Genomic DNA, 26,604 nt, shown 5'->3' on the forward strand with positions numbered 1-26,604 from the left:
GCCCTTGTTCGTCCACTTCGTTTCGTTCTACTTATATAATGAGGGTCCTCTGTGTCGCTGAGAAACCCTCCATCGCCAAAGCTGTAGCTGGCCACCTATCTGGTGGTCGTTTCGAAGTAGTACGTTGATGTTGATATGGCACAGCAGAACATAACGCGGTAGGCAGCTTTAGCTAACTCGCCCTGTCCCTCAACTAGAAATCTTCCCCCGTTGGCTGGGTCAAAAACTATGTCTTTGACTACGACTTTGGCCTCCCCTGGGGAAACTGCTCTGTCACCATGACATGTGTTGCTGGCCATATGATAGACCAGCAATTTACCGGAGAGTTCAAATCATGGGACTTCCCCCCCCCAGACTCGCTATTCTCGGCACCCATCACCAAAAGCGTCAGCAGCGTACGTAATACATACCTCTATCTGATCATCAACATGCATCCTTCCCGGCAGCATAAATGTTCGTCCGCTTAACAGCTGTTTAGGACAAGAAGGGCGTTGCCAAAAACATCAAGGACCAGGCAAAGTACTGCCAAGCGCTGGTCATTTGGACGGATTGTGATCGCGAGGGCGAACACATTGGCGGGGAGATCGAAAGCATCGCTTCTCAAGGAAACCCCCGAATCGAAGTAAAGCGAGCACGTTTCAGCAACATCGAAAGAGCGTAAGTTTGGTTAATCTTGGACTCGAAATCACAAAAGTCCACCCAATGACTACGACTGCCGTCACTCATCATGCTCTTATTACTTACAACCAATGGCAGCCACATACTATCAGCGGCTCCTTTGAGAAGGCTCATGCCCCTTGATAGACGACAAATTGAAGCTGTTGATGCTCGGATGGAACTTGACCTGCGTACAGGATATGCTTTCACACGCTTCCTCACCAATACCCTCAAGCCATTGGGTGGTGACTTGAAAGATAGAATGATCAGCTACGGTAAGAAATGCCACATTCCTAGACCATTTCGAATCATGCTCCTGACTCTGCAGCTTGAATCTCAGGGTCTTGCCAATTCCCGACCCTCGGGTTTGTTGTTGATCGATATTTCCGTGTCAAGAACTTCGTCCCGGAGCCCTACTGGTCTATCAAAGTCACGCACAAGAAGGACAACATCAACGTCAACTTCAGCTGGGCTCGGGTAAGGCTCTTCGAGAGACTCCCAACCTTGATCTTGTTTGAGAGATGTCTGAAGGCCAAGCTTGCCACCATCACAAAAGTGCAAGAAAAGCCAACAAGGAAGTTTAAGCCTCTGCCCCTTACAACAGTAGAGATGCAGAAAGCCGCGACTCGGATGCTGCGCATGACAGGTCAAGAGGCCATGACCATAGCTGAGAGTCTCTACAACCGGGGGTTTATCAGTTATCCCAGAACTGAAACGGACCGGTTCGACAAGGGCATGGATCTAAAGTCTTTGATTCGCAACCAATCTCAGGATCCAACTTGGGGAGCATATGCTGGCAGCCTGCTAGATGGGCGTTTTGACCAACCCCGGCAGGGTAAGAATGATGACAAGGCCCATCCTCCGATCCACCCAGTCATATACGTTTCATCCAAAGCTCTGAAGCCCGAAGAGGCCCGGCTGTACGAGTACATTGTTCGCCGGTTCCTAGCTTGTTGCTCTGAAGATGCCAAGGGTATGGCTACTGACGTTGAGATGGCCTACGGCGACGAGGTCTTTGCGGCACATGGGCTCATTGTGCACGAAAAGAACTATCTAGACGTGTATACATATGAGAATTGGTCAAGTTCTACGCAGTTGCCACGCTTCACAGTTGGAGAGAAGTTCCAGCCAACGGAAGCCATGATGACGGATGGCAAGACTTCAGCTCCGAACTACCTCACAGAAGCAGATCTGATTGCCCTAATGGATGCAAATGGTGTAGGGACTGACGCCACCATGGCCGAGCACATTGAGAAAATACAGACCCGCGAGTATGTGGCTGTCATTGATGGCCCTGGCAAGAATTCTAGCTCCACGAGGGGTGCAAGGGGGGGGAGGGGAAGTCGTGGAGGCAGAGGCGGACGGGTCTCGGGTCCGGGTCGAGCCTCAGCCGGCGGAACCAAATACTTCATACCTACCAGTCTCGGCGTTGCTCTTATACAGGGCTTTGATCGGATGGAGTTTGAAACCAGTTTAGGAAAGCCATTCCTGCGCAAAGAAATGGAGCTGCAAATGAAGGATATTTGCGCGGGAAAAATATCTAAACAAGCAATGCTCGACCAGCAAATTCGGCAATACCACCAGCTGTATCTAGAGTCAAGGGACCAGGTGGAAACCTTGAAAACGGTACGTACACGAGCGGGCATTATACAATTGCAGCCTACTCAGCCAAGTCTTGGCAATACTTTCTGAATTTTTGCTAACAGTGCATTGATGTTAGGCCTGTCGTGAATATATTTTTGTATAGAGAGCAAGCAATCGGTACAGACCAGGTTGAGTTGAATTACTAGACCGACCTGGCCGTTTATGGATAAGATACACGCTAACCCCGAATATCCTCACATTGCCACTACTATAGTTATAGCTCTTAGTGCTTGGCAGTTTGTCGCTATGGGTGCGGGGTGAATGGGAACTCAACCCCCCTCCTCCCCCATCCCCCAGGAACTCATGGTAGCCCCAAGATAAGCATAGCACTTTAATATGGCAACATGGATTCTTGTTTCTGCTTATCTAACGAAGATGAGTCACATCATGCAAACGATGAGCGCATCTTGACCCCCAAAAGATTAAAAGAGCGAGGCATATTAGCCATGTCTTGGTATGAAATTGATTTCCATATTCCCATTAACCCCAGGCGGTTGGCTGGATAAAAGGGTATGACAATACAGCCAAACACACATATAACTCCATATACGCAGTACATGTCGCAATGACGTGACCACCCTGATGGAGTGCTTGGCCTTGCCATGTCGATACAAAGATCGACAAGCTCAGAAATACGACATCAGGGTACAAACCCAACGCAGGCGGTTACAATAAGACAAACAGCTTGATACGCTCGCAAAACCATTCGATTTGGATAGCACTTCCTTTACCAGCCCAAGCCGCGCCTGAGTTTGCAGTAGCCGAAGGAAGGATAGGAAGCGACGTAGAAAAGGACTTATCCCCTTCCCCAGCCCCGAAGGGAAAGTCAAATTACGACGCCAGGTGCGGGCGGGTTAATTTAGTTCTCTTGGGTGTTTTTTACTGCCCCGATGGATTCTTAGTAATGAGTATTGGAGGAAGAGGGTGCTACAAAGGGAATTAGCAACAGAGGAATAGAAGCTGCTACTGATAAGATAGGTAAAGAGACCCAGGCTTTAATAGCTTTGTGCACACTGTGTACAAAGCAGAAAGTAGCTAGTATACTTTGTGGTCAAGACTCGTTGCATTTTTCTGCAAACATCATACAAATCGTTCGTTTTATGTTGTTGATGGCGGCCTACATATTGGCAGACAGACGAACGAGTTCCCGTCAGTTTGTCTCTGATGTTTGCTGGGCCATTAGGGGGGAGGGGGGGTGTTTGTCTAACTTGTGCTTTGATACTGCATAGCATCTCCCTATTCCGCACCGTGGACTACTCCCTGTGCAGGTCTAGTCCTAGAAACGGAAGAGAGAGCCATACAGTAGTGCCGTTTAGTGCAAAGCGCTTTTCGACTCGCCATTATGTTTGTCGGAACGTGGTGGAAATACAGCGAATGTAGCCGACTCAAGGCTACTAACGCACGAGTCTCAAGTTGCGAGAGGCAATATCACAGTCAGGATCATAGTAAGGAGGAGGGAGGGGTCGCACGAATGAAAAAGGGTCGCAAAATCGAGGCCGATTATAGCGCGCACAGGTTGCGGATAGGGCCTGTGATTGGACTGGGCTAGAGCGCAGGCTAGGTTGTTTAGTGCTGGGCGGTTTCAACACCGTGCTAAACTCTCATCAGGGTGCACATTGAACAGCGCGATATGTAGCCACGGAATAGGGATAAATGAGCGATGGTCAGCCAAGCCGGGTCTCCTCAGCATCTTGCGGCTGGCGTGCTTTCGCCGGGCCTGGTACCCTGACGTGCAATCCCATGCCATGTTATCCGGTTGGCATGAAAGCAGAGGGCAAAGACAGTGGGTAAGCGCTAGGTGCGGGCTTGGTTTCCAAGCAAGCTGCACGTGGTGAGTGGCACAGCCACGGGATTGCAGGAAACATCGAGACAGGTGAAGAGAGCTCGGACTTTGGACTTTTGAGCTACTTTTTTTGGTTGGATGGATCAGACACCAGACATCCAGGCCGGCACACAGCTCTGGCATGGACAGAATCCATATAGCTGCACATGTGGGTGGCTGAAATATCTGCACAAACGATAATGGCACATCGTCTAGTTGGAGAGTGGATATGGAAATGCGGACCGGGTGCGTGTAAGAGGGCAAGGGCAAAATGGCACACAAAATGCAGCCCACAGGGAAAATCCGAAAGTAAACCCAGCCTGGACCCGCTTGAGAGTGGAGGTAGGTTGGCAGAGCAAGAAGGAGGGAGACCTCTAACCCTTTCTGCATCTTGGGACAGAGCTGCAAAAACCTCAATTACATCATGCCATGTCGTGTCATTTAGTTCTCCGTCACATCACATCACGTCGTCCATGTACGGAACAAGGCAGAAAACAAATAGTCAATGGCGCCAAATAAAAAGCACACCCATGCCCGTACCGCGCTTCCTGTGCATAGTAGTTAGTATTTATTTACTCTTGAGCATATGCGTGCGTGCGTGCACTCCGTCCATGTGCTTCGCCTTGCAGCGCTGCTGATAACATCTAGTCTCTTCTCTCACAGGCTGCAGGCTTTCCAAGGGTAAAATTAAACTACAAACTTGTCAAAAGCAAACACCTCTTAATGCTATTTTTTTCTCGTTCCACTACTAGAGGCGTGTCCATGAAACTCTAACAGCACTGCTGGGTGGAGCTTTTGCAGTGCAGGCTGCGGGGATGACTACGAACGTGTTCCCGGATGCGCGGGAGCTACTGTTGCTAACCAAGTATCTTCGGGCCTGAATCAATCAATGGCGGGGTTTGTATTACCTGCCTGGGCCATTAAGGATAGCGAGCCCCCTATTTAGCTCCATCTCTGTGCTAGCGAAGGGCATCAAGGTTGGCCTAGCTGGGCTGTCGTTGGTGCTTCAGGGGGGATGGATGTCAAAAGAGAACATGGTGCACGCACACACAGTCTAGTCTAGCCTTAGAGCAATAGCGGTCAGGCCTGGCCTGAAAGCACAGCATGCTCTTCCTTTGCATGTTTGTCACGTCACAGGGAGCCAGTCACCTCCATCTTCCTCTATCCTTTGCCAGTATCCCTTTGGGCTGCCCGCTCTCCTTTGTGTTTCCAGCCTTCATTCACCACACATTCTAAGACAGTTGGTTGTTTATTATTCATGTGGATTAACTGCGGCCGCTAGTTTTCTCGAGCTATTTACTCTAATGTACTGAATAGACTAGCAGTATTGAGTATGGCTGAGGGGGATGACCGAAGAAGGTGCATGCAAAGGTACGTACAGGCGATGCAGTGCATGGGGCACATGGAAGTAGTGAAGCAAGGTACAAACAGGCCGTATAGCCTGTGCTGATATCCCAACCAGGAGGCACTGAGATCTGACTCTAGGCCCTTGATAAGGAGCCCCCTATCTCATGCCAATCCATGGCCAAATGGCAGCTACTGTAGCCGCCACAGAGTGCAGTTAGTTGATAAAAGAAACACAAGCAGTCTTGTCCTAGTTTCCTTCGCTTTTCCCTTCTCTTGTGCTGCTAAGCACACCCCTCCCCTAGTGTCCCCTAGTGACGTGTTTAGCTTCCTTTTACCCTGACGAGCTTTGTGATTTGTGTGTGCTTGTGACCACAAGACGCACCTTGCTTCTTCTGTTTCCCACCTTCTCGATTATGGCATTGCAGCAAGAACTGGCCGAGCCTACCAGGCAGGTAGGTGTCTATCAGGTATCAGGCTTGAGAGTCGCCGAGAACAACTTCTCACAAAAAACAGACAGAACACACCCGTGCATGTATGTGCATGCTTGCCTTGCCTTGCCTATTTGGTGCTTGATGGCTTCATAACAGCATCCGGTTCTTTGCGGGCACTCCCACCTCCTAGCTACCCGAAAGCCAAGTAGATTCGAAGGGCAAGACACAAGAATGGAGAGACGAGGAGTAGATGAAATGAAAGAGGAGCTCCTGAATGAAAGAAGAGCTCCTGTTCTCCTTTGTCTGGGCGTATCTGTATACTTGTGTGTCTCTGTGAATGGCAAAATAAAACACCAACTGTGTCCTGAATACAGCCATCCAATGTCACTTGTACCTTCTGTACTTTGAATACATACGCTTGTTTAATTTCAATTGTGCGTTCTTTAGGAGGAAACTGCCCTGGCGTCCTTTTAAGTACAAGTTGGTTGATGTGATTTGGCTTTTTTGTGTATTTCCTGGGCTCCTGTTTTAGTGTTGGCCATTTCTTTTTTTTTTTTTTTTTTTTTTTTTTTTTTTTTTTCTTTTCAACCTCTCTACTCCCTCTCTTTTTTTTTTCTTCTCTTCTTTTATTTTTCTCTCCAAGCAACTTCTTATAACCACAAGCTTTACAACCGCTTCTTTTTTTTCCTCCCCTCTCTCACCGGAGACTTCATCGTCCCCAGTCTTTGATATCTTGCGACCTCCGCGCTGCTCATCTTTCGCCTCAACTTTTGCTTTATATACTCTTTAGCTCTTTATTGCTGCTGAAGTTTATCTGGTTTCTTGATATTCCTCGCACATCTTGTCGTATCTTGCGAAAGCTATTACGTCAAGTTTGTAGAAATTAGGTTAGTTTTTGTCATTCTTTTTCTTGCGCTATTCTACTTTGCTGCCTTGTTTCTTTGTCCAACTTGCCTTTTGACTTCGTTCGCTTTCGCTTTCGTTGTTTTGGCGCTTGTTTGGTTACCCTTTTGGGCAAACATGACCTCAATATATCAACATCGTCATTATCAGGATGGGCCGGCCGCTTTATGGCAAGTCATGGAAAGCCCCCCTCCCTCCCTACCCATGAGCCATCACCTTTTGTTCTCATCTACTCAAGATATCCCTATTGCGAGGCTAGATATATACGCCATTAGACCACCCGGTTTTTTAAACATGCCTGGCCTCACACAATACATCCGTCCTTTTAAGCCCCGCTCCCTTGCCCTATGTCAAACCCACTTTCTACCTGCTTGTTCGTCCCTTCACAAACGCACCAACACCGCTCACATGCACACGCGCACACACATCTTGGTTTCCATCCAGTTCAAGATACTGCTGCTACTGGAGATCAAGCTTCTCTGTCTGGAGCCTAGCTCTTGTCGTTTCGTCCAACATATGCTGACTATGTATCCCTCTAGATATCCGACCTGAAACAGACCCGAACTATAACCAAGCAACGGTTCTTTTCGGAATTTCTCCGTCGATCAAGTTGACCCGGAAACCCTCGTGACCCACTCCACGACAAAGATGGCATGCGCTGGCCGCAATATCCCTCAAGACTTGTCCAGCCGCGACAACTTAACTGCTGTAGCGGCCCGGAAGGTCCCTTTGACTGCGACTGCGGCGACTCAGTCTCTCCTACCCACTCCTCCTAATTCTATTTCCCCTGGCTTGCAGCCACATGGGCTAAAAGCTCAGCTGCAGCGCGCTCGTTTGGAGCCCATTGACTCTGACCTGGACCTCCTTGACAATACTAATAACGACGACCCAGAGTCTCCCATTGACCCGAGCTGTGACATTTCGGCTCTAAGGCTCTCTCAGCACTATTTACCCGAAATTTTGCTGAACCATGGCCCGCTTGCAATCCGCCACATCATGGGCTACTTAACAACAGCCGTCCCAGGCTTTTCTGCTATCCCTCCTACCAAGGCCAGGCGCCTTGTTGTTGCAGCTCTTGAGAACTACAACGAAACTACCCCTCACCAGGACATTGTTTACGAAAAAGTCGGATGGGGTCGCTGGGATGCTCGACGTCGTGGACAGCAATACGCCATTCCCAGAATACCCCCTATCCCCATGAAGGGTGCCCACGGGAATGCTGCATCCCAAGGAATTCCCATTGCAGGCGGCTTTAACACATGCCGTCGAGGGAAGACATTTACGTCTAGTAACGGCACTGACTCTATTGTCTTTTCGCATGACGATCGTACCATGTCCATCATGGACCATGAGGCTGATAAAATGTCGCTTGATGGATCTGGTTCTGCATCATGCTCTGAAGCACCTGATGAAGATGACATGATGGATGATGAGGATGACGTCACCGACGATGAAGATTGGGCAGCCGTAGGAGCCGCTGCTCTGCGAGCCGAATCTTACAGTACTTCATTTACTTCTAGAATGGGCTATGCTGCCTCTCCCAATATTGGCTCTGCGGCAGGAATGCGGGCATTCCCTGCCAGTTTTGGCGGTGGTATGGCCCGGTTACCGCAATCGTCTCGCGTCGATTACCGGGCTCTTGAGGCGGCCTCGGGTGCTGAGGAGCGTGAGGCTGTCGAGGCTCTTTTGAAGCTGAGATCTGTATGAGATGCTCTTTACCATCAACCCCCTTATCTCCTTTCCCTTTCTCCCCCCTTTCCCGTCTTTTAATCGTCTCCTAATCCTCTTTGTATTGCATCATGGCCATGGCGTTTGGTGTTAGATGCAGGCTTGGTCAAGTTTTCTACCAAGCTTTTTTTTTTCCTTGCTACTTGTAGCTCCTCATTCCATTTCCCTCTCTTTTTTTTCTACATTCATCTTAAGTGATGCAAACGAACACTGAGAAAGATTACTATTAGGTAAAACAACTCTACCTACATCTTTACATCTTGTCAGAGCTTTGCCCACACCATGTCACGAAAACAAATACTGCCTTTATTCAATGGCATATCTTGTTTTTTGTTCTCCCTTTTTTTTTCTATCATTGGCAAAGCCACGCCCTGCATCATGCGAAGTGTTTTTGGGCTTTTCTTGGCAATGCGCATTGTGGCCTCGAGTTTTATCTTCTTTACTCTCAACTACCCACCCGTATGACCTTCATGACTGTTACTGCATTTTACTTTTCATCCTCCCATTCTCACCCGGGTCTCATGACGGGCCATATATATATGAACCATCGCCGTTTCTTTCGGACTTGCCTCCTGATTCCTTCATTGATTTAACGGCATTCCCGTCGTCTCCATGTTGATTGTCCAGAATCAAACGCCGTTCGTTTAACGATTTTTGGTGACAAACTTTGCTCTTGACCCAATCTCGGCCCTTGCTTTAATGTTTGTTTGATTACGGAATTTGTTTATCATCACCCAACATCCACTCTTCGAAAAAGAGCTATATATATGACTCAAAGCCTCTGTTTAACGTTGCATCGCTATGGGTTTCAAATTCCAGGGTTTGGCCATAGATGGTAATAATTGTCATGTTTCCTTGCTACATCTGTATGCACTATTATGTCTAAAGATTAAGGACTTGTTGATTTACCTCACAAATTCGTGATAAATAAGTATATGCATGTGAATGTCTGCGTTTGGTCAGCATGACGTCATATACAGTGCGTAATAGGTAACGAGCCCGCTTGTAATGTCAGATAAAAGCCCAAGGTATATATATACGTTTGCTAAGTATCAGTAGAGAGTGGAGCGTTAAATTGTCATGTTATATTCAGATTCCAAGTTAAATCATAAATCAATGGTCACACTTAACAGAAAACATCAGAGCCACAGCCATAAAGCACAGAAAAACCGGAAAGTCGCTAAGAGACATTTCCCCACTTAGACTGCAAATGGATATCTAACAGAACATGTCAGAGATAGTATACAGGACCTCTTAGGCTGTGCTAAGAGTTGGATACAAAGGAACAGGAGGTGTGCTGGGGCGAGAAGTAACCAGTTCCGTCTCTTCCGTCTCAGTATGGTCAGAAAGGGCAGGAGAATCAACACGAGAAGACTCGCCATCATCGAAGTTCTGGCTATCCAGGCGAAGCTTGACGTAAGTTCTGAGCTTTTCGAGTACTCGCATATCTTCGAGCCAGCGGTCGTACACCTCTTCGCGCTCCCGGGTCTCACTATCCGTATCGGAAGCATCAGAATGGTTCGAGTCAATAGACATACGGCGAGCGCTATGTTTTCCACTCTGCAAAAGCCCAGAGGAGTAGCGGCGGCGCTCGCTGTTGTCATGAATAGGGCCCAGTGTGGCGGTCGCAGACTGGCCAGGAATGACAGAGTTAACAGCGGGCAAGCTAGGGTAAAGACCAGAAGCCGTCGAGCTATGCCGTGACTGAGGAGACATGTCAGAGGCAGATGGGCTAGGAGACTGGCCCGAAGTGTAAGACATAGTGGCGCTGGGTGGAGTTGCCACGGGGGTGCCAGTGGAAATAGAGGTAAGGGGAGAATGCATCTGACCAGGAGCGTGCTGCATTTGATCAGGGTGGTGGTAGGCATGAGGCATCATGCCACCATGAGCGGAACCACGATTCATCGATGGAGGGGAGTGACTGTGACGAGCGTCAGGATGAGAGCTATGGACATGAATACCCTGGGTCGTCTGGTTTGCACTCTCATAGACAGTGTTCTGCATCTGCTCCAAAATCTGGTCAATTTGCAGCAGATCCTTCTGGGTACGAGCATTTGGCATTGCCGGAAGGTAGTAGGTCTGGGCTAGAGGGCTAGGACCGTTGGTAGTTGTCTGGTTAACAGAATGAACGCCAGGAGCAGGCTGGGTCATGTAGTCAGATCCGTTGCCCATGGTTGACACCATGCCGTGCAGAGGCAACAAGGACCGGCTAATTTGAGCATAAGAGCTGGGCTCAACATGGCGGCGTTTAACGTTTCCGAAGAAACTGTCTACAGCAGCATCAGCTTGACGCTTGCGGTCCTCAAATGCGGGAGCGGTGGTGTGTCCCATCTCATATGATCGACCCAATGGAGGTTGGCTAAAATAGAGACCGTAATGGGTCGACGCCTGCGGAGTGCCGTAGTAGTTGGGGTGGCCAGCCTGGGGGAAATGACTTGGTGGAGCCCTCATATGAGAGTTGTGGTCATAATAGGGTGTTCCAACTGGGGGGAACAAAAGAAAAGTGTTAGACCACTTGTTAATGAGCCATCGGCATTATAATGGGAGATCAACTTACCAGGCTTGCTCTGAGACCTATAGCCACCACCGAGACCCAGACTTGACTGGTCGGCCTGGCGGGCGACAACGTTGTCATCGGCGTGCGTCTAAGCCCATGTTAGCATTCACTCAAATATCCAGGCTACGAGGTAAGAGGTCCTCTCATACCTTGACGTGTTTCTTGAGATCCTGTGGGCGCTTGAAGGCTTTGCCACAGAAGTCGCACTTGTGAGGCTTCAGAGGCACATGAACACGAATGTGAGAGGTGATATGGTCACGCTTCACAGTCGTTGTTCTGCAAGAATTCCATTGGCAGGTCAAGTTGAGATTATTGGTGCTTTTACGGCCGACATGGCGTTCGCATAGATGGTCGTAAAGAATTTCTGGAGTAGCAAACTGTTGGTTGCAGGCATTCCATCTGCAAGTCAAGACCTCTTCACTGCTGCTCGAAGTCGAAGTATGACTAGTTGTGGCTGAGATGGGGTTGGGAGTGTCGCTTTTAGCAGAAGGGCTCGAAGAGCCAATTGAATTGTTATCAAGTCTTCCAGAAGACATAATGGCCAGCTAGAGAAAGCCCTAGGAATGAGTATGAGAGTAGGGTTTTCGTGGTGTGCGATGAGTCACGTGAGCTCTATATAGAACGATGGCGAGTCAGTAACTTGTTTCCTTCTAGGAGACAAGAGATGCGAGTAGTTGCGAAAAGTTTACCCAAAAATATCGGATAGAGGGGAAAAGATGAGGAAAAAAAAAGCAATAGCCAGAACGAGAAATAAAAGGAGAAGGGCCTCCGGATCTCGAGGGGAGCTTCTGGAGGGAATTATCCAAGACTTTAAGAATACAGAGACGCAAGCCAGTGCCAAGAAGCAAGAGAGAAAGCCAAGAAAAAGCGATTCTCCAAAGGCAAGTGTCCGGAGCGGAATCTCTTGGCAGCTACTGCGCCCAGTGCCAAGGCCTTGGCGGGGGTAGAATTACTGGATCTCAAGCATGACGAAGTCACCAACGATAGTGTTTATGCCGTAATATGTATTACTTCTATTATCAAATGCTACTCTGGGACTCAGACGTGCCAAGAAACGCCAAGACCTTGGCACGACTTGATCCAACAATCAGAATCAGCATTTGCTTGGCCACTCTCACAGCACGATGTCACGTCACAAGACGAGGGGCAACACCAAAATCAAACCTGCGCCTTTAGCGAAGCCTGGTGTCCTGACAGCTGGCGACGGCCCGTCGAAGACTGGCGGCCAGTCCCATGTGAAACTGATTTGCTTTCCATGCCAAGTTCTTCCCATCCTCTACTAGAGTGGCTGTGTTGATTTTGAGATTTTAAGCACTACCAATTTGCCCCTGAACTTTCAGATACTAAGTTAGCTTTGATCTCTTTTTTTTGTCCGTCTGTCTGCATTCCAGGCAGGGGCTATGCACCAACCCCTCCTGACGCCCGGAAAAAGGTTAGAGAAGTTATGTTATGCCTTTACCCTTGTCGTAATCGAGATGAGCACTCTTCAAACCGGACCAACTCACACATAGCAGGAGAGCTCCTTGAGAACTTGGTGTGATAGAATCCCAAATATACTGGTTGATAAAGTACCGAAGCGCAGCTTGCGTGTCCGGGGACCCAAGCCCTCGTAAGTATAAAGGAGCCAAGTACGACCAGTAGCTGTTTTAAATCTTTAGTTAGTTCTTATACTTGCGCCTTCCAAAAATAACGGCTTCAAACGATACTTTGACCGGAGAGGCCGTGAAGTATACATCCTCATCATGGCCGATATGATCTCTAGTTTCACTATCAGAATGCCGTGCTTTACTTTCCAAAACATGGCTATGGTTTACGAAGCCCTTGCAACGCAGCCCTTGCAACGCCACCCTTGTAATACACGATACTTGCTGCTGTTCGCATAAAAGTTGTGTTGTTTATTAAAATTAATGCCTACTCTTTCCGCTACGAGTGCTGTTAGTATTGAGCGTTGCGGAGTTCAACTATTAGAGAAAGTGTGCTTCAAGCCTAACAAGCTAACAATCTCCTTCTCTCCCAGTGCTCAGATGCAGCACCGTGCGTGCCTAAAAGAGAGCGCCTTCTTGTTGCTTGATAGCTCTTGCATTGGTTTTCTCCAAGCACACTTCAAGCGGTCTCCGCCTTATAAGCTGGACGCTCAAAATCGGAGAGCGATCATAGTCAAAACCAACAGAATGGTGCCCATGCTAACCAATATATGATCGTCATCATTTACAGGAGACCTATGGTCCCAGCACCATTTATATAGTTCGCCATGGCTATAGGGGAAACTCTATGAAGTACGCTTCCCCACGGCGGCTCATCCAAAGCGCAACAAGCAAGAAGAATGAGTTCTGATACCAGCATTTCGACATCGTTAATCATAGCTTCATGCAAAAGGATTAATAAGCCTGGAAATCTTTGCACACCTCCAAAAGCCTGTCCCACGTTGGCGAAAATAACATCAGCAGAAGTCTCGCTTGGTAATAGAACAGTCGACAGAACTATGCATCTAGCTCAAGACCAGTCTCTTTGCCAGGGCAATGTTTAGAGTCACGAAAGAAATCCTGGATCCTGAATGGGAAACAAAAAAGGAACCTGACTCTTTCTATCAGGACGTATATAAAAGTCTCTAGCCCAGGATTCAACCTTTCTTTGCAATGTTCCACCACTACGTTTATTTTACCGACCCTCCTCGTTATAAAGAACGGAGGACAAACAGTGATTCACAGGGTATATTTGCCGAGTCAAGTACCCAAGGCTACTGAAACATAAGAATTCTTCGTAAAAAGCTAAGCGTGCGGCCATGCACCAACACCCATTGTCTAGATATATAGATGTCATCAAAGCAGCGGAACCAGTGGGTGTCTTCCCTGGACATACACAAGGGACTGCCCTGTTAAGTTTCACAGATGAGCTTACAAGCATGCCCAGGAATAGAGAGGATACCTTATGGTTTACTTCTATCACATTACCATAGGAAAAAAGAAGAAGAAAATTCCTACAACACTGATATGTGGGTTCCCATAGCATCAACAATACCTTGGCGGCAAGGACTAGCAAGTGCTGGTCCAACACTAATACAAGCTCCCGCGAAGTCGGCTAACACGATAAGTTGATTCCTATTGCATTGGCCTACAGTCCTTGCAAAGCGACCAGTCTCAATAACATCCACCAACCATCATATTACAAAACTACCATCTTTAAAAAGACACGCTTGGTTTCCTCGCTTCATATCTCATTAGCCTCCCGCTTACACCGATCACACATACACCAACCACCCAGACTGCCACACGCCCACTCTCTCCTCTCTTGTACTGGAAGCGTCACATCACAGTAGTGATTCAGAATCTCCTCGCCCTTCCGGATGTTACCTTCCTCGTCTCCCACTACCCTCTTTTCTCGTGCCCACAAGGTCATGCGACCACCCCATTCCCAAGTCACATTGGGGTTGCAATCGTGATTAGCCAGGCACCAAAACGGATGTACAGCAGCCACTTCTGGTCTCCCATCTCGAGAATTCTTTCGTGCCGAAGCAGTCCCGCGCGTTTTTGAAAGGACGGAGTTGAAAACCCAAGTATCATGGTTTTCCACGGTTTTAAAGACATCAATATCCATTTTTTCTAGAATATGAAGCGGCATTTCGATATTGTATTCAAAATTGAACGGCAAAGTCCAGGATTTCGGTGGTAGTCCTGTGCTTTCAACGATGGCAGCAACATCCTCGACATCATTTTCAGTAGCAGGGACAAAGTCACCCCAAATGTACTTGATTTCTAGGACATCCAGAGGATGGATCTCCTGATGCGAGGCCATTGCAAGAACTCTCGCCAAAAGTAGGAGGTGGAGAGCCTCGTCTGCCTCTTGGGAATCGACATCACGCGCAATAGAGTCAACGTCTCTCTCACACACAGCCGGGTGATACTTTTCTTGCGCTTGGTCGTGACAGAACTGGTCGCAGAAGACAGTATCATAACACTCCTCACAGTTCACTGCTGTCGAATCCTGGCCCAATGGGGGTAGTTCAGTGCCGCAAGCATCGCAAATAGATTCCTTGAGTCTGTTGCTTGCAGTTAAAAGGGAATATTCGTGCAGGACCGATTCCCCGGCAGCAATATCCTCTTTAGCAAAAACACCCAGCTGGAAGCATGTTTCAGGATTGCCATCTTTGTCCAACTTTGCTTCTCCTTGGTGAAGAGCAGGCAATTCGGTCGTCTTCACGATGCACTTGGGTGCCATAAAGCTCAGCTCGTGATTCAAACGCTCCAATGCTTCAAGGGAGGTCCGATCTGGCTCCAAGGAGTTCCATGGATAAACCTCTCTGCGAGCAAGTCCCCAGTCAGGATAAGTAGAAATGGATGCGTCCTTTCGCTTGAGGCGGACAGCAGCTGTCTTGTGTATACGCTCCTCGTTTGTCTTCAGGTAGGTATTGTCCGGGCTAATCACAAGACCGCGTTGGCAGAAGGACACGGCCTTTTGAAGACAGCCAAGCATCCAAAGCCCCGAGCTCAAAACTTCGAAGCAGCGCACCGATGCTAGTAGAGCCAGTATGTTGGCATCATATGAATCGGCATGATTGTCGGCGTGTTGTTTGACTTCATCCACTGATACCCAGTCACTGATAGTAGCAGGAATCACCATGGGGTTACCCATGTACTTTTCTAGGCTCTGAGATGCCTGTTCATGGTACTCATACCCCTCATTCAAAACCTCATCAGTAAGGTTCAGGGCCCTATATGCATCTCCAGCGGCAAGATCCGGATAGCCGAGTTGAAGGTAAATATCAGCTCGCTGCAAGTAAGTGACCAGATCATACGGGTCGCCGAGGATTTTGTTCGTCAGGCTCTGACGGTAAGCCAGTAGACTTTCTCGATTGACCATGTTTTCTTCAAGTCAAGGGGGAAAAAAAAATGGCCTGATTAACAGCACTTTAAAAAACGTAAGGTGGCGCAAGAAGTTTATACCGAGCACATGGTGCAAATTTTGTATCTTAGGGTTTAGGCTACCCCACACTGACTTCTTGAGCTTCGGTTTAGATCAACAACATTTTGCTAATTTGGAGCCTGCGAAAGGCTACCTAGCAAATTGTGCTAGAGTATTCAAGACAAGAAGCTGCTTGCAGATATACGGGGCTCCTAAGTAACTTCCATATCCGCTTTTCCTACCATTACAGTTCTAAGCCCATAATAACGACAGGTGAAACTCCAGACTCTCCGCTTTCCTTCATGAGGGGCTAATGGTGTTGTACCTACCTGTAAGAAGTGTTGATGACTAACTCACTAATTGGCCGATAATGCGTAGATTAAAGCGTGATAAAAGGATAAGATGTAGATACCCTTGATGTTTCTCTAGACATGATGGGATACAAGACAAAGAGGCGACGAGAAAGCAGGCGAAGAGGTGTTGTGTACCCAAAGAGGGATGGATTGACTTCCTTGATTACAAGACAAAAGCAGCACATGGTGATAAAAACAAAATAAACAAGACGAGTAAACTGCAGTTGCTGTTTTGACCTCCAAGCGCTTTTTCTGCCTCTAACTGCAACTGCTTCCGTCTCCTTTTCTCTCCCAAAGCTATTGCCTCTGCCCAATTCCCTTCTTTCCTTTTAGATAGTTAAACCCCATCAATTCCTCATCTCCACTTGCACGTTTTTCTCTCCATGTTTCTTGTCACTTATATTTTTGTTAATGACTTGACCTTGACCCACTTAGCCCCTCCCCCCCCCCTCCGAAATCTGAGCTTCTGATTTCAACATTAAAGCTGTAATCTGGGGTTTTAGCCTTTTAACTTGATTCCAACCGAGGAAAAGAAAAAAAGTCAATTGTCCAACCATATTTCTCTTATCTTTGCTAAGTTTTCTCAATTCTTCTTCCTTCTTAGATTCTTGTTTTGTGCTCGACATCCTCTAAACCCTTTCTTCTACCTCTTCTCTCTACCATGGGCAAGACTAGTCTCTTCTCATTTGCCGATGCAGATGCCCTCGCCGCTGGGTTGAGAGCCTACATTGTACAGGCTCAAAATGCTGGCTTTATGCGACACAACACCTTCAAAATTGCCGTCTCTGGTGGCTCCCTTCCTAAGAACATGTCCAAGGCTCTCCTTGCGCCGAGTAAAGGTCCTAAGGATGTGCTCGACTTCTCCAAGTGGGAGATTTTCTTCGCTGATGAGCGTGTCGTGCCCCTTGATCACGCCGATTCAAACTATGCTTTACTCAAGACCGAGTTTCTCGACAAACTCCCCGCCGGCACTGGAATGCCCACTGTACACCCTATTGACACCAAGTATCTCGACAATCTGCAAGAACTAGCAGATCAGTATGAGCAGGCTCTCGTCAAGAGCTTCGCCAGTCGCGACTCCGTCAAATTGCCTATATTTGACCTTTTGCTGCTTGGCTGTGGGCCTGATGGCCATACGTGCTCTCTATTCCCTGGCCATGAGCTGCTACGTGAGACCTCTGCTTGGGTCGCCCCCATTGAAGATTCGCCCAAGCCCCCGCCCCAACGTATCACTCTTACTTTGCCTGTAGTTACGCATGGAGTGCGTGTGTGCTTTGTTGCTACTGGCGCCAGCAAACAGTCCATAATGAAGCAAATATTCGACGAAGAAAGCGTTCTGCCTTGTGCATTAGTGAACGATGCTGCTGGAGATCGGTGCGCATGGTTTGTAGACGATGCTGCAGTTGAGGGTGTGGCTTATACCCGGAGGAGTCTTTTGTAAAGTCAACTAACAAACACCTGACTCTCTCAATCAAAACTTACATCAAGACATTTCCGAAGCAAACCCTTGTAACATAGGTGGACGGCATCGCCATGTTAAAAAACTGGGCTAACTCTTCCTCTAGAGGTAAATTTGTCCTTTCTTCCGTCTATTTCTTCTCTACCATGGCCCCTTTATCTCTCTCCTTCTCTCTGCTTCTTGAAGATGGTTTAGGGCTGCATCTCTAGCTCGCGTAATACCCAATACACAACATAGGACGTCGCAATTCATACCGATAGCCTTACATTATTCCGTGAATGCACCGATGTGATCAAGATTTCTACATGCTCTACAAAGCTGAAGACTTTGTATCTCAAGGAAACCAACTCTGTCTAGGTGTAGTTAAGTGGCGGTGTTAGAATGGCCGGACATATAAACATGAATACGCCCAAGTATACATTGAAAAGCGCTATTTGACCTTCGCAGTGTAGTTCATATGCCTCTCCATATTGCCCCAGCTTGGTAATGGCAAGTTTCCTCTGTATCATTCAACATATTGTCGACCCATTTCTGTTCTCTGCGAATAGCTTCATTCTCGATCTGTTCCATGATGGCTAGCTCAGTAAGCATGTCACGGATTAACACAGAGAATCCTCGCATTATTCGCTGTAGACTCGATGTTTTTGGCGGGGCCTGAGCCTCTGGATTTTGATATCCAGAGCTGAGTCCAGAGTGGCTCATATCTATCAAGTTTCGACGCCATTCGTCTAGCCGCCGACCAAGGGCTATACATTCTTCTCTCCACGAAGGGTCTAAGGTGCCTATTATTGCAACATCCTTTTCGCGAAGTAGCGTATCCCAATCTTGACAATTACGAGCTTCCTCCACTTCTCTCATATGCTCAGCCCACCGTTCAAATCTGCGCACCACTCGGATATATTTTCCACCTGTTTCTGACATGTTCCAAAGACCCAGCAAAATAGAATCCAAGGCCTGTATTTTGGTTTCTAGCCCATATCCATTCGAGGCTCCCCACGTTATGAGAGCTTCGATATTGAGAGCATCTACATGTTCTGTTTCAGCTGCTGATAGTTCATTGCTATGGGTTCTCATGCGATGGAACCGATCACCAAGTATTTGAAAGGCACTTTCCCGCCATGATTCATTAGCACTAGCTGAATCGCGGTGTAGGATATGCAGCAGCAGTAACTCGTTTTGATGGCGACTGGTTTCCACACATAGATTGGCGTTACTTGAAAGCTTGGTTGGCGAGGGCGAGGTTGTATAAGTTGACATGGAGGGTTTAGAAACCGGATTCTTGAGGGGTGAATAGTGCTGTTGGAGAGTGTTGAAGGCTGGCCGAGGACGTAGTGTGGTTGTGGCCGAGGATGTTGGCGCTTTTGGTGCAGCCGTTGTTGCAGAAGGATTGCGGTCCGAGGAGCTTGTATCCGTGCCCGTAGCTGCAGAGGTATGCTTCCGGCTTAGAAGTGTAGAGCCTATGGCTAGGTTTCGGCCAGCTACCGTCGAGGTAGCTAGAGAGGGCACTGTTGAATGGTGTGACATTGAGCGGGGTTTCGTAGTGACATGAACTGAAGGCGCGCTCTTTTTAGTAGCAGGCACAGATGATAGAGATGTGGATGCCGGTGTTGGGCGTAGCAAAGAATGGTCTGAGGGTGTCGTCACAACCGATTTAGCCCTTCTATGGACAATAGTTGACGTCCTTTGGGAAGCACTGTAACTAGGAGATTGGGAATTTGAAGCCAATGCTGGCTTGGAGGAAGGAGGGCATCTTTTATTTACGCTTGGAATATCATCGGGGTTGCTGTCGGAAGAGATGCCAGTGCTAGGTGTAGGATGCCGCAGGCCAGTTCTAAGTCCACTTGTAACCGGAGGGCGACTGTTTGTAGTGCGATAGGTGGAGGGGAAAGATGAGGATGATGGAGGTGTATCTGACCCTGCAGCAGCCGCTCGAGATGTAGGCTTCAAGGGCAGTCGACTTGGTGAAGAAGCGGATAGGGCATGGGACGCAGCCACCTTTGTAGTTTTGTGACGATCAGTCTCGGGCGCTGCATCCGTGGAAGTAGTTTTAGGTATATTAGCAGGTTTGCGCAACGATTGTGTACGTGCGCGCCCCGGAAGACGTGTCGCGGCTGAAGTGGAAGGCATGTTTACATGTTCTGAAAAAAAAAATAACGAAAAAAGCGAAATCGAAGAAAAAACAAATAGAAGTCTAGGTATCGTTTGAGAGAGAAATGGAGTTCGAGCTTGGTGAAGGTTACATAACTATGCGCGATAACTAATGGCTGTGTATAATATTTATGCTGTGTATTTATGCCATATTTTGCCCGATCATTGATTCTGAGACCCACAAGCGAGCGGTCCTGTCTTTCACAAGCCAATTTCAGGAAGATCAACGAAATCTGGAAGTTTTCCACAAGGCAATCAAAGCACAGCAAAGTCATTGAGCGCAAATGCACTAAAATGAATGTAGACTAACTAATAGCCGAAGTAAAATAGCAAAGGATACGGGTACAAAGAGAAAATTGCCAGAACGCCAATGCAGTATTACATAGGAAATAATATAGGAAAACCTCGGTGATTATCTAAGTTGCAAGTATTGGACGACCGTGTGGGAGTCCCGTAAATGACAAATGGTGAGATATACATATATATACACATGTACAATGATAAACATGGCTTTTTTGCAGCTCAATAAAGCATATATAGTCCTTTGGCATGCACAGGGAGGACAACACAAATAACGACATGTAATTGAGGCACCATGTTCGACAGCAAGTAGGTAGGTAACTGGACACATCTACCCGCCTCTTGGATTTTCGAACAGCACAAGCAAGCCCTTTATCTCTTGGGAGCTTAAAGGCCAACAAGAGACTTTCTATGCTTAGCCCGAACTTGAAGTTGGGCAAAGGCAAGATTGTGCCTATTGCTTAAGCCTCTGGAGGGTTATTATGCAGGGCGTCAAGTAAACGAGATACATCACCACGGACACTCTTCAAGGTTGAGGAACAAGGCACGCAGATCCGAAGGGCACACCAAGGGCAGCGAGCAAAGTCATCCGTCTCCGCCTTTTCGCAAGTTTGGCATGTGAGTGGATAATGCTTGTTGCTGACTCGAATCATCCGTTCGTGGCGGTGTAAACAATCAAAATGGACCCGTCTTAGTTTTGGCGCAGGCAATACAGACCCTTCTTTCAACACAGACGTAGCTTGCTTGGGGAAATAAAGGGTATTTTCAGACGATGTCTGGATATCAGCAGAAGATGGAATATGTGGTGGTGTATGCAAATCTGTTACAAGATCTGGACTTTGCGCTGATGAAGCCGCTGACTGTTGTAACGGAGCGTAAGTATGTGATGAATAATCACCAGTGCTGCTTTCCTTGGGGGTAGCAGTAGACTTGGCTGGGGAGGAATTGTGACTGGCGGGAGATCGGGCTTCTGATGCTCCATGTTCCCGTGTCTGAGAAACAGGAGTGTTTGGCGCAAAAGAAGCTGTTGTTGGATGCAAAATAAGTGTAGGAACTTGAAGAGGCACGTCATTTTTAACAGAGCGGCGACGCCAAAGTTGAGGCTCAATAGATTGGTTGTGAGGTGGCGAAGTAGGGTCAGAATGGGGTAATGAGACATTGGTGTTGGTGCTTTCCGAGGAAGGCATTGTCACACCATTCTGGCCTGTATGATCGTCTATCGGCGGCGAAGGGGCATGAGTCGCCGGTGAAGCTAAGCTGAAAGATGCAGGCGTCGTGGGCGTATTTGAAGGAAGCGACGAATAGGTGGACAAAAGATCGGTCATCACAGACACAGGCCGATCTACCATAGTTTCACCTGTGTCAAGTGTGCTGTTGTTTTCCTGATTTCCTGAATCAACGGTGCCACCGCCAACAGACCGCGGGGACTTGGGCAAGCCCGCTGATCCAGGGATTTGGAGGGTGTTGGACGTAACATGAGCCTGTTGCGCCTCATTCTCTTGACTTTGATACTGAGTCAAGACAGAATAATCATATCCTAGGGCATCGCTGGACAAGGATAGAAAAGAGGCGCCGGGCAAAGTTTTGCGTTTGATGGCTTCCATCGGTGTATTATCCGTATCCGTTGACGTAATAGCTTGCGTTGTTGGGGCCATTGTCGTTTTCTGGGCTGTCATTGTACTGTCCTCCGAGTTGCTAGTATAGGCAGACAAAATATGAGATAGCGAATCGGCGGCAAAGATGTCTGACAACGGCTTAGGCTTGGCATCGTCAGGTTGTAGTGCCTCGGGCTGTGAGGTTGGAGGAGACTCTGGCTCAAACCCAGCTCGACCGCGTGATTGTACGGGTGTAACTTGAGCCTCATTATGGGCCCCAGCGTCGGTTAGATGAGTAGACTGGGGAGTGAGGGCGGTGGATGATGAGAGAGATATTTGCGACGTAGGCTCGGGGCCATCCTTTGACAAAGGTACAGGTCGACGTGGAATGGACATTGGGGAGGCTGAGGAGCAGGAGCCTTTTTGCTCAAGGAGCGCAAAGGGAAAAGTTTTGCCAAAGACGTCTTCTCCCGCGGAGCTTTTGATGCCTTTGGCGGCGCGGTGGGAAGAAATTTCATGATGGCAGGCTTTATAAGAAAGATACTAAAAACAGAAAAGAGAGTGGGAGAAAAGAATGAATGTGTTGTTGCATCTGATGATATGATGAGATATGGGCTCAATGTTCAGAACACAGACGCAGGATGGTGGGTTTTGCAACGCATATGCATAAAAGAGCGGGTGGACGAAGGTACAAGCCAAAGGGAGGGGCAACAGTGAGCAAAGACAGAAGAAAGATAGGAGATTGATGAAGAGAAAAAATAAAGAATTGAAGGATGACGAAGGAGAAGGAAGAAATAGAAGAAGAGAAAGCAGTGGAAAAAAGAGCGACGCGTATATGAATGGATGGGATGGATCAACGTCAAGTTTTACCTATCCATGCATGTATAGTATAGTCTAGCCAGCCCACAATCACAATATAGATAACCACCCGACATTCGACATCCTGCCTGGGCTTTAAAGAGCCGCAGGGACTCAACCGGAAACGAAGTGCATTACATACCTTGTAGGTGCATATCGGCAACTAGCACCAACGACAACCATAGCAAGCAGATAAACGACGAGGCGATTGATTGTCCAATGGACGAGTTTTATTCACCGATCATCAGAGTTCCCCTCTTAGCGGGGATGTGAAATGAAATTCAGCCAAGTTTTAATTTAGTCAAGACACAAATGGCAGGGGAGCCTACACATTCATTTCAAGCCAGGTTGTGTGTGTGTATTCTAGGTTGAAAACGATCAGCAAAAAGGAGACACATGTGAGACCAAGAGTTACAGATGGCAAGGAAGAAAGAAATAAAAAAAGGGAACGGGAGATAGGGCGAAGCTTCGTGAAACTCTGCAAGTACCCAGTCCCAAAGCCAAAACATCTATTATAACTATAACACAGTCCTGCCGCCTCGTGAAGATACAGGGCAGGGCAGAATGCCAAGAGAACCTGTGTAGCTACAGAAGACAAAATCTGAGCTCTGTCTATGCTTTCGTCGACTTGGTAAGACCACATTCACGAAATCCAACCAAGTCCATATTATTCGTCATGGCACGATCCCGTATTATTTAATGAATAATAATATAGTTTCTATGTGCTTATCCTGTTCAAATGGAAAAATCGATGTGCGTAGTAGTGTGCCGCACAAATACGGGTTTATTCTCGGGCCTGTCGGGGGTGAAAAAAAAACCCATGTTAAATGCGAGCTACAGACCACCCCTCGCCCTATAAGATTATAGAGGCATCGTCTCTCTAGGCTCTGTTGTAGCCAGTGCCTCCGCTGGTCTCTTGTCCCATTTCTGTCCCTCCAAAGCTCCCCTTAAATATACCGATTAGCATTAGTACTAGCATAGCGTAGCATGGTGTGCCCTGAAACGTAGAAATGCAATGAATACCCTAGTATATGCATGCTACTACATCTTGGTTTCGTGTGCCAAATGCAGAGCAAGATGCTGAAGGCCCCCTCAGTGAAGTCATGCAGAATCATCCAGTCCCAGTGGCCCGGCATCTCTCAACTTAGACTTCGATCTCGACTGTAACTTGGGCACGGGACCTAAGCTAGAGAGCTGCTTAACATCATTGCTTGTCATGTCTTGCCCGGAATCTTCAACCTCGCCAAACAGAAACGAATGGCGCTCTTGGCTAGCTCCCCGTAAGGACGAGCGGCCAGGGGTATTCTTAGATACTCCCGTTGCTGTTTTTGTAAAGGTGCCGGATCTGTTGTCCGTATCATCACTTCCTGTAAGCATCCACGCAAGCGAAGATTCGGCCAGGGGCTGGCGGCTTGGGACAGGCAGTTCTGTTGCTGCAGTGGCTTCCTCAACTCTCTCCCCTACTGTTTGATCTTTCGCGATAGTATTTGGGTTAAAAGCGTGCATATGATCATCGGCCGACATGGCTACCGAGTTTACCAGCTCTTCAGGGTTATCAGCCGAAAATATGGTATCGGCTTGTGTCTCTGATAACTGAGTACCCGGGTCAGCAAGTGAAAGGCTAACGCGATGAAGCCTATCAGTAAGTAGCTCAACCATTTCAATGCTGCTTTCCCGATCCGCAAACCCCGACTTAGATAGCTGTGTGAGAGAGTCGACGATTTCCTCAATACTCCGGGCCAATCGTACGTTTTTTGCTTGGAGAGACAGCATCTGAGCTTCAATATTCGTTGGTTTGGCTGCTTCTTGCAACTGCTGAACATTCTTTTTAAGCTCTCCCATAGCATCCCTCACCGCTTGGTTTATTCCAAGCTTCTCGCCTTTTTCCATGACGCCTCGTGCGGCACCTTGGAGGAGTGCTTCCATCCCTCCAGTTGAATTTATGAAGCGGGAGGGTGAGGTAAGTGGATAGGGAATTTGAAGCCCGTGGTTACTCAAAGACAGCCCTGCCAGGTCCGTACCCTGACTTGCAGATTTTACCTTCATGGCTTCTCGTAGTTCTGGCGGTTTCATAGAGTACTTTTGGATTATAGCCGCTCCTCTAGACGGATTGAGGTGAAGTCGAAGAGAAAACGCATCCTCTATAAATGTATGAGGCCCGGTTTTGCCCTTTGGTGCTGGATATTTGAGCAGCAGCTGCAGACACCCGGTATAATCTGCTCCAAGCACTACAAGTGTTTGGCAGTGCAAATTTGTTAGACGTGGGCTGTAACTTTAGCGCGGATATCAGAATATCACCACCCATCTCTCCTCCTCCTCCTCCATCTATAAACTTACATTCCCATCTAATCCGAAGCATCATAGCCACACATATGAGGTCAACTAACTCAAGATTAGGGTCAATTGCGAACAGAATATCCCAGAATACCACGAGATCTTCAAAAGGGAACTCGCGGGTAAACAAAAGACGCAACCATCGACTAACCCATTGCTGAATGTTAGCTTTCTGGCAAGTTCTGGGTTAGAGAAATAACTCACATGAGAAATATTTGTGGAAGAATGCCTACATTCTTCAAGTGCAGAGCCAACTCGGGATCAGCCTTGCGAAGGCAAACCTGGTGAATGTATTTGCTCTTTTCCACGATAAGTGACCTATCGTTAGACATGGCAACGCCATTTACCTGGGAATCTGTTTTTGCAGGAGTTGCAGGGTCACACGAAACAGGTTGCGATTGCCGGACTTCGTAGTAAACGCAGGCTTTTTCCATGATGCGAGAGAATATAGCAAATGCGTCATGTTCCAAAAATGCCAGGTCAAGAATATCCAACATGGGGATGTCCGTAGACGTTTCTGGCGATACTATAGTCCGGTCTACTGCATCTTTACTGAGAACCAAGATTATGGGAGCAACAAGTTCGTGCATTCCCTGGCGATATCCCCCCTTTGTAGGGTTTAGCTTGCAATACATGAAAAGGATGTCCGTAATCATCATCTGAACGCTAGGCTCATGATACAGAGGTTCGTCTGGCAAACGACGTACGTCTTGTTCAATCTCAAGACGCACCGCTTCGTCTTGTTGTCGGGTGTTCCAAGGTGACTTAATCCCTATTTATCAGCAAGGCTATCCGAGCAAAATATAGAATTCACTATAGGCTGGCCCTACCTTGGGATCATCATCCAAGGGATCACCATTCAGTGAAGAAAGCGATTCAGGATGATGAATGAACTTGAGAAAGAGGTGTCTGTTCCTGGAGTAAGTCTCGCGGAGTGCTTTCAAAGCTCTTGGCCAGTCTGCGGTAGGGCAGTCCCAAAAAGCAAAAATATCTGGTTGAGAGATGAATGTCAGTTTGATCATTCTAGAGAACTATGCAAGAATATTGATGGACGAAGCCAGTTTTACTTGCCTTCCAACAAAGAGAGCGGTAGCCCATGATACAAGGACTTTGGGTGCCATTATAACGCACACCTTCTTTGAGACTGGTTAGGTTTGACCCGCGGGCAAATGTCTGTCGCCATGTGTCACTAGACATGGAATATATAAGAGATGGTTCCATATATGAGTGAGATGTTCTATGATAGGTAGGGAACGACGTCATATCATTTGTGATATTTACTTACCGAATAGCGCCTATTGAACTCATCGTAACTATATACACTTTACTAGGAACACTACTGGCGAGGCTGGTGTAGTTATTCCAGTGAGAAAGAAAATAGATCTTGGGCCTTCATGCAAGCGTTTCATCGCCACCTTGAGTATTTGGTCAATGAAGCCTATGAACATATGAACATGGAGGCTGTGATTGAACCACTGATTCGCTTTAATGCCAGCCGTGAACACCTGTCAGCCCCACTATTACTTGCAAGGCAGTTATGGCAAGACACGTAGACCCTACCCTAGAAGC

General features: G+C 47.7%; 8 protein-coding genes across 8 annotated transcripts; 3 read left to right on the plus strand and 5 right to left on the minus strand.

Moving 5' to 3' along the window:
- Positions 1 to 38: 38 nt before the first annotated feature.
- Positions 39 to 2,611, plus strand: HOO65_080477 (DNA topoisomerase; the record flags this gene model as incomplete). Its single annotated transcript, XM_071004162.1, has 6 exons — positions 39 to 119; positions 198 to 395; positions 479 to 657; positions 757 to 932; positions 998 to 2,283; positions 2,522 to 2,611. 6 exons carry the CDS (start codon positions 39 to 41, stop codon positions 2,609 to 2,611), a joined length of 2,010 nt encoding a protein of 669 aa, XP_070856707.1.
- Positions 2,612 to 7,452: 4,841 nt separating this feature from the next.
- On the plus strand, positions 7,453 to 8,511 carry HOO65_080478 (uncharacterized protein; the record flags this gene model as incomplete). Its single annotated transcript, XM_071001568.1, has 1 exon — positions 7,453 to 8,511. The coding sequence occupies one exon, from the start codon at positions 7,453 to 7,455 to the stop codon at positions 8,509 to 8,511; it is 1,059 nt and encodes a 352-aa protein (XP_070856708.1).
- A 1,275-nt stretch (positions 8,512 to 9,786) lies between these two features.
- On the minus strand, positions 9,787 to 11,625 carry HOO65_080479 (pH-response transcription factor pacC/RIM101; the record flags this gene model as incomplete). The annotated part of the gene is made up of 3 exons (XM_071004223.1): positions 9,787 to 11,015; positions 11,090 to 11,177; positions 11,239 to 11,625. The coding sequence occupies 3 exons, from the start codon at positions 11,623 to 11,625 to the stop codon at positions 9,787 to 9,789; spliced, it is 1,704 nt and encodes a 567-aa protein (XP_070856709.1).
- Positions 11,626 to 14,296: 2,671 nt separating this feature from the next.
- Positions 14,297 to 15,946, minus strand: HOO65_080480 (Wd tetratricopeptide repeat domain-containing protein; the record flags this gene model as incomplete). Its single annotated transcript, XM_071001569.1, has 1 exon — positions 14,297 to 15,946. One exon carries the CDS (start codon positions 15,944 to 15,946, stop codon positions 14,297 to 14,299), a length of 1,650 nt encoding a protein of 549 aa, XP_070856710.1.
- A 1,056-nt stretch (positions 15,947 to 17,002) lies between these two features.
- On the plus strand, positions 17,003 to 17,782 carry HOO65_080481 (putative 6-phosphogluconolactonase; the record flags this gene model as incomplete). Its single annotated transcript, XM_071001570.1, has 1 exon — positions 17,003 to 17,782. One exon carries the CDS (start codon positions 17,003 to 17,005, stop codon positions 17,780 to 17,782), a length of 780 nt encoding a protein of 259 aa, XP_070856711.1.
- Positions 17,783 to 18,253: 471 nt separating this feature from the next.
- On the minus strand, positions 18,254 to 19,927 carry HOO65_080482 (uncharacterized protein; the record flags this gene model as incomplete). The annotated part of the gene is made up of 1 exon (XM_071001571.1): positions 18,254 to 19,927. One exon carries the CDS (start codon positions 19,925 to 19,927, stop codon positions 18,254 to 18,256), a length of 1,674 nt encoding a protein of 557 aa, XP_070856712.1.
- A 782-nt stretch (positions 19,928 to 20,709) lies between these two features.
- Positions 20,710 to 22,239, minus strand: HOO65_080483 (Serine-rich adhesin for platelets; the record flags this gene model as incomplete). The annotated part of the gene is made up of 1 exon (XM_071001572.1): positions 20,710 to 22,239. One exon carries the CDS (start codon positions 22,237 to 22,239, stop codon positions 20,710 to 20,712), a length of 1,530 nt encoding a protein of 509 aa, XP_070856713.1.
- A 1,563-nt stretch (positions 22,240 to 23,802) lies between these two features.
- On the minus strand, positions 23,803 to 26,057 carry HOO65_080484 (WD repeat domain-containing protein; the record flags this gene model as incomplete). The annotated part of the gene is made up of 4 exons (XM_071004184.1): positions 23,803 to 24,929; positions 25,039 to 25,207; positions 25,269 to 25,799; positions 25,866 to 26,057. 4 exons carry the CDS (start codon positions 26,055 to 26,057, stop codon positions 23,803 to 23,805), a joined length of 2,019 nt encoding a protein of 672 aa, XP_070856714.1.
- Between the last annotated feature and the right edge of the window lie 547 nt (positions 26,058 to 26,604).

Source organism: Ceratocystis lukuohia (assembly GCF_044167205.1).
Source record: "Ceratocystis lukuohia strain C4212 chromosome Unknown Supercontig8_pilon, whole genome shotgun sequence".
NCBI classification, from domain to species: domain Eukaryota; kingdom Fungi; phylum Ascomycota; class Sordariomycetes; order Microascales; family Ceratocystidaceae; genus Ceratocystis; species Ceratocystis lukuohia.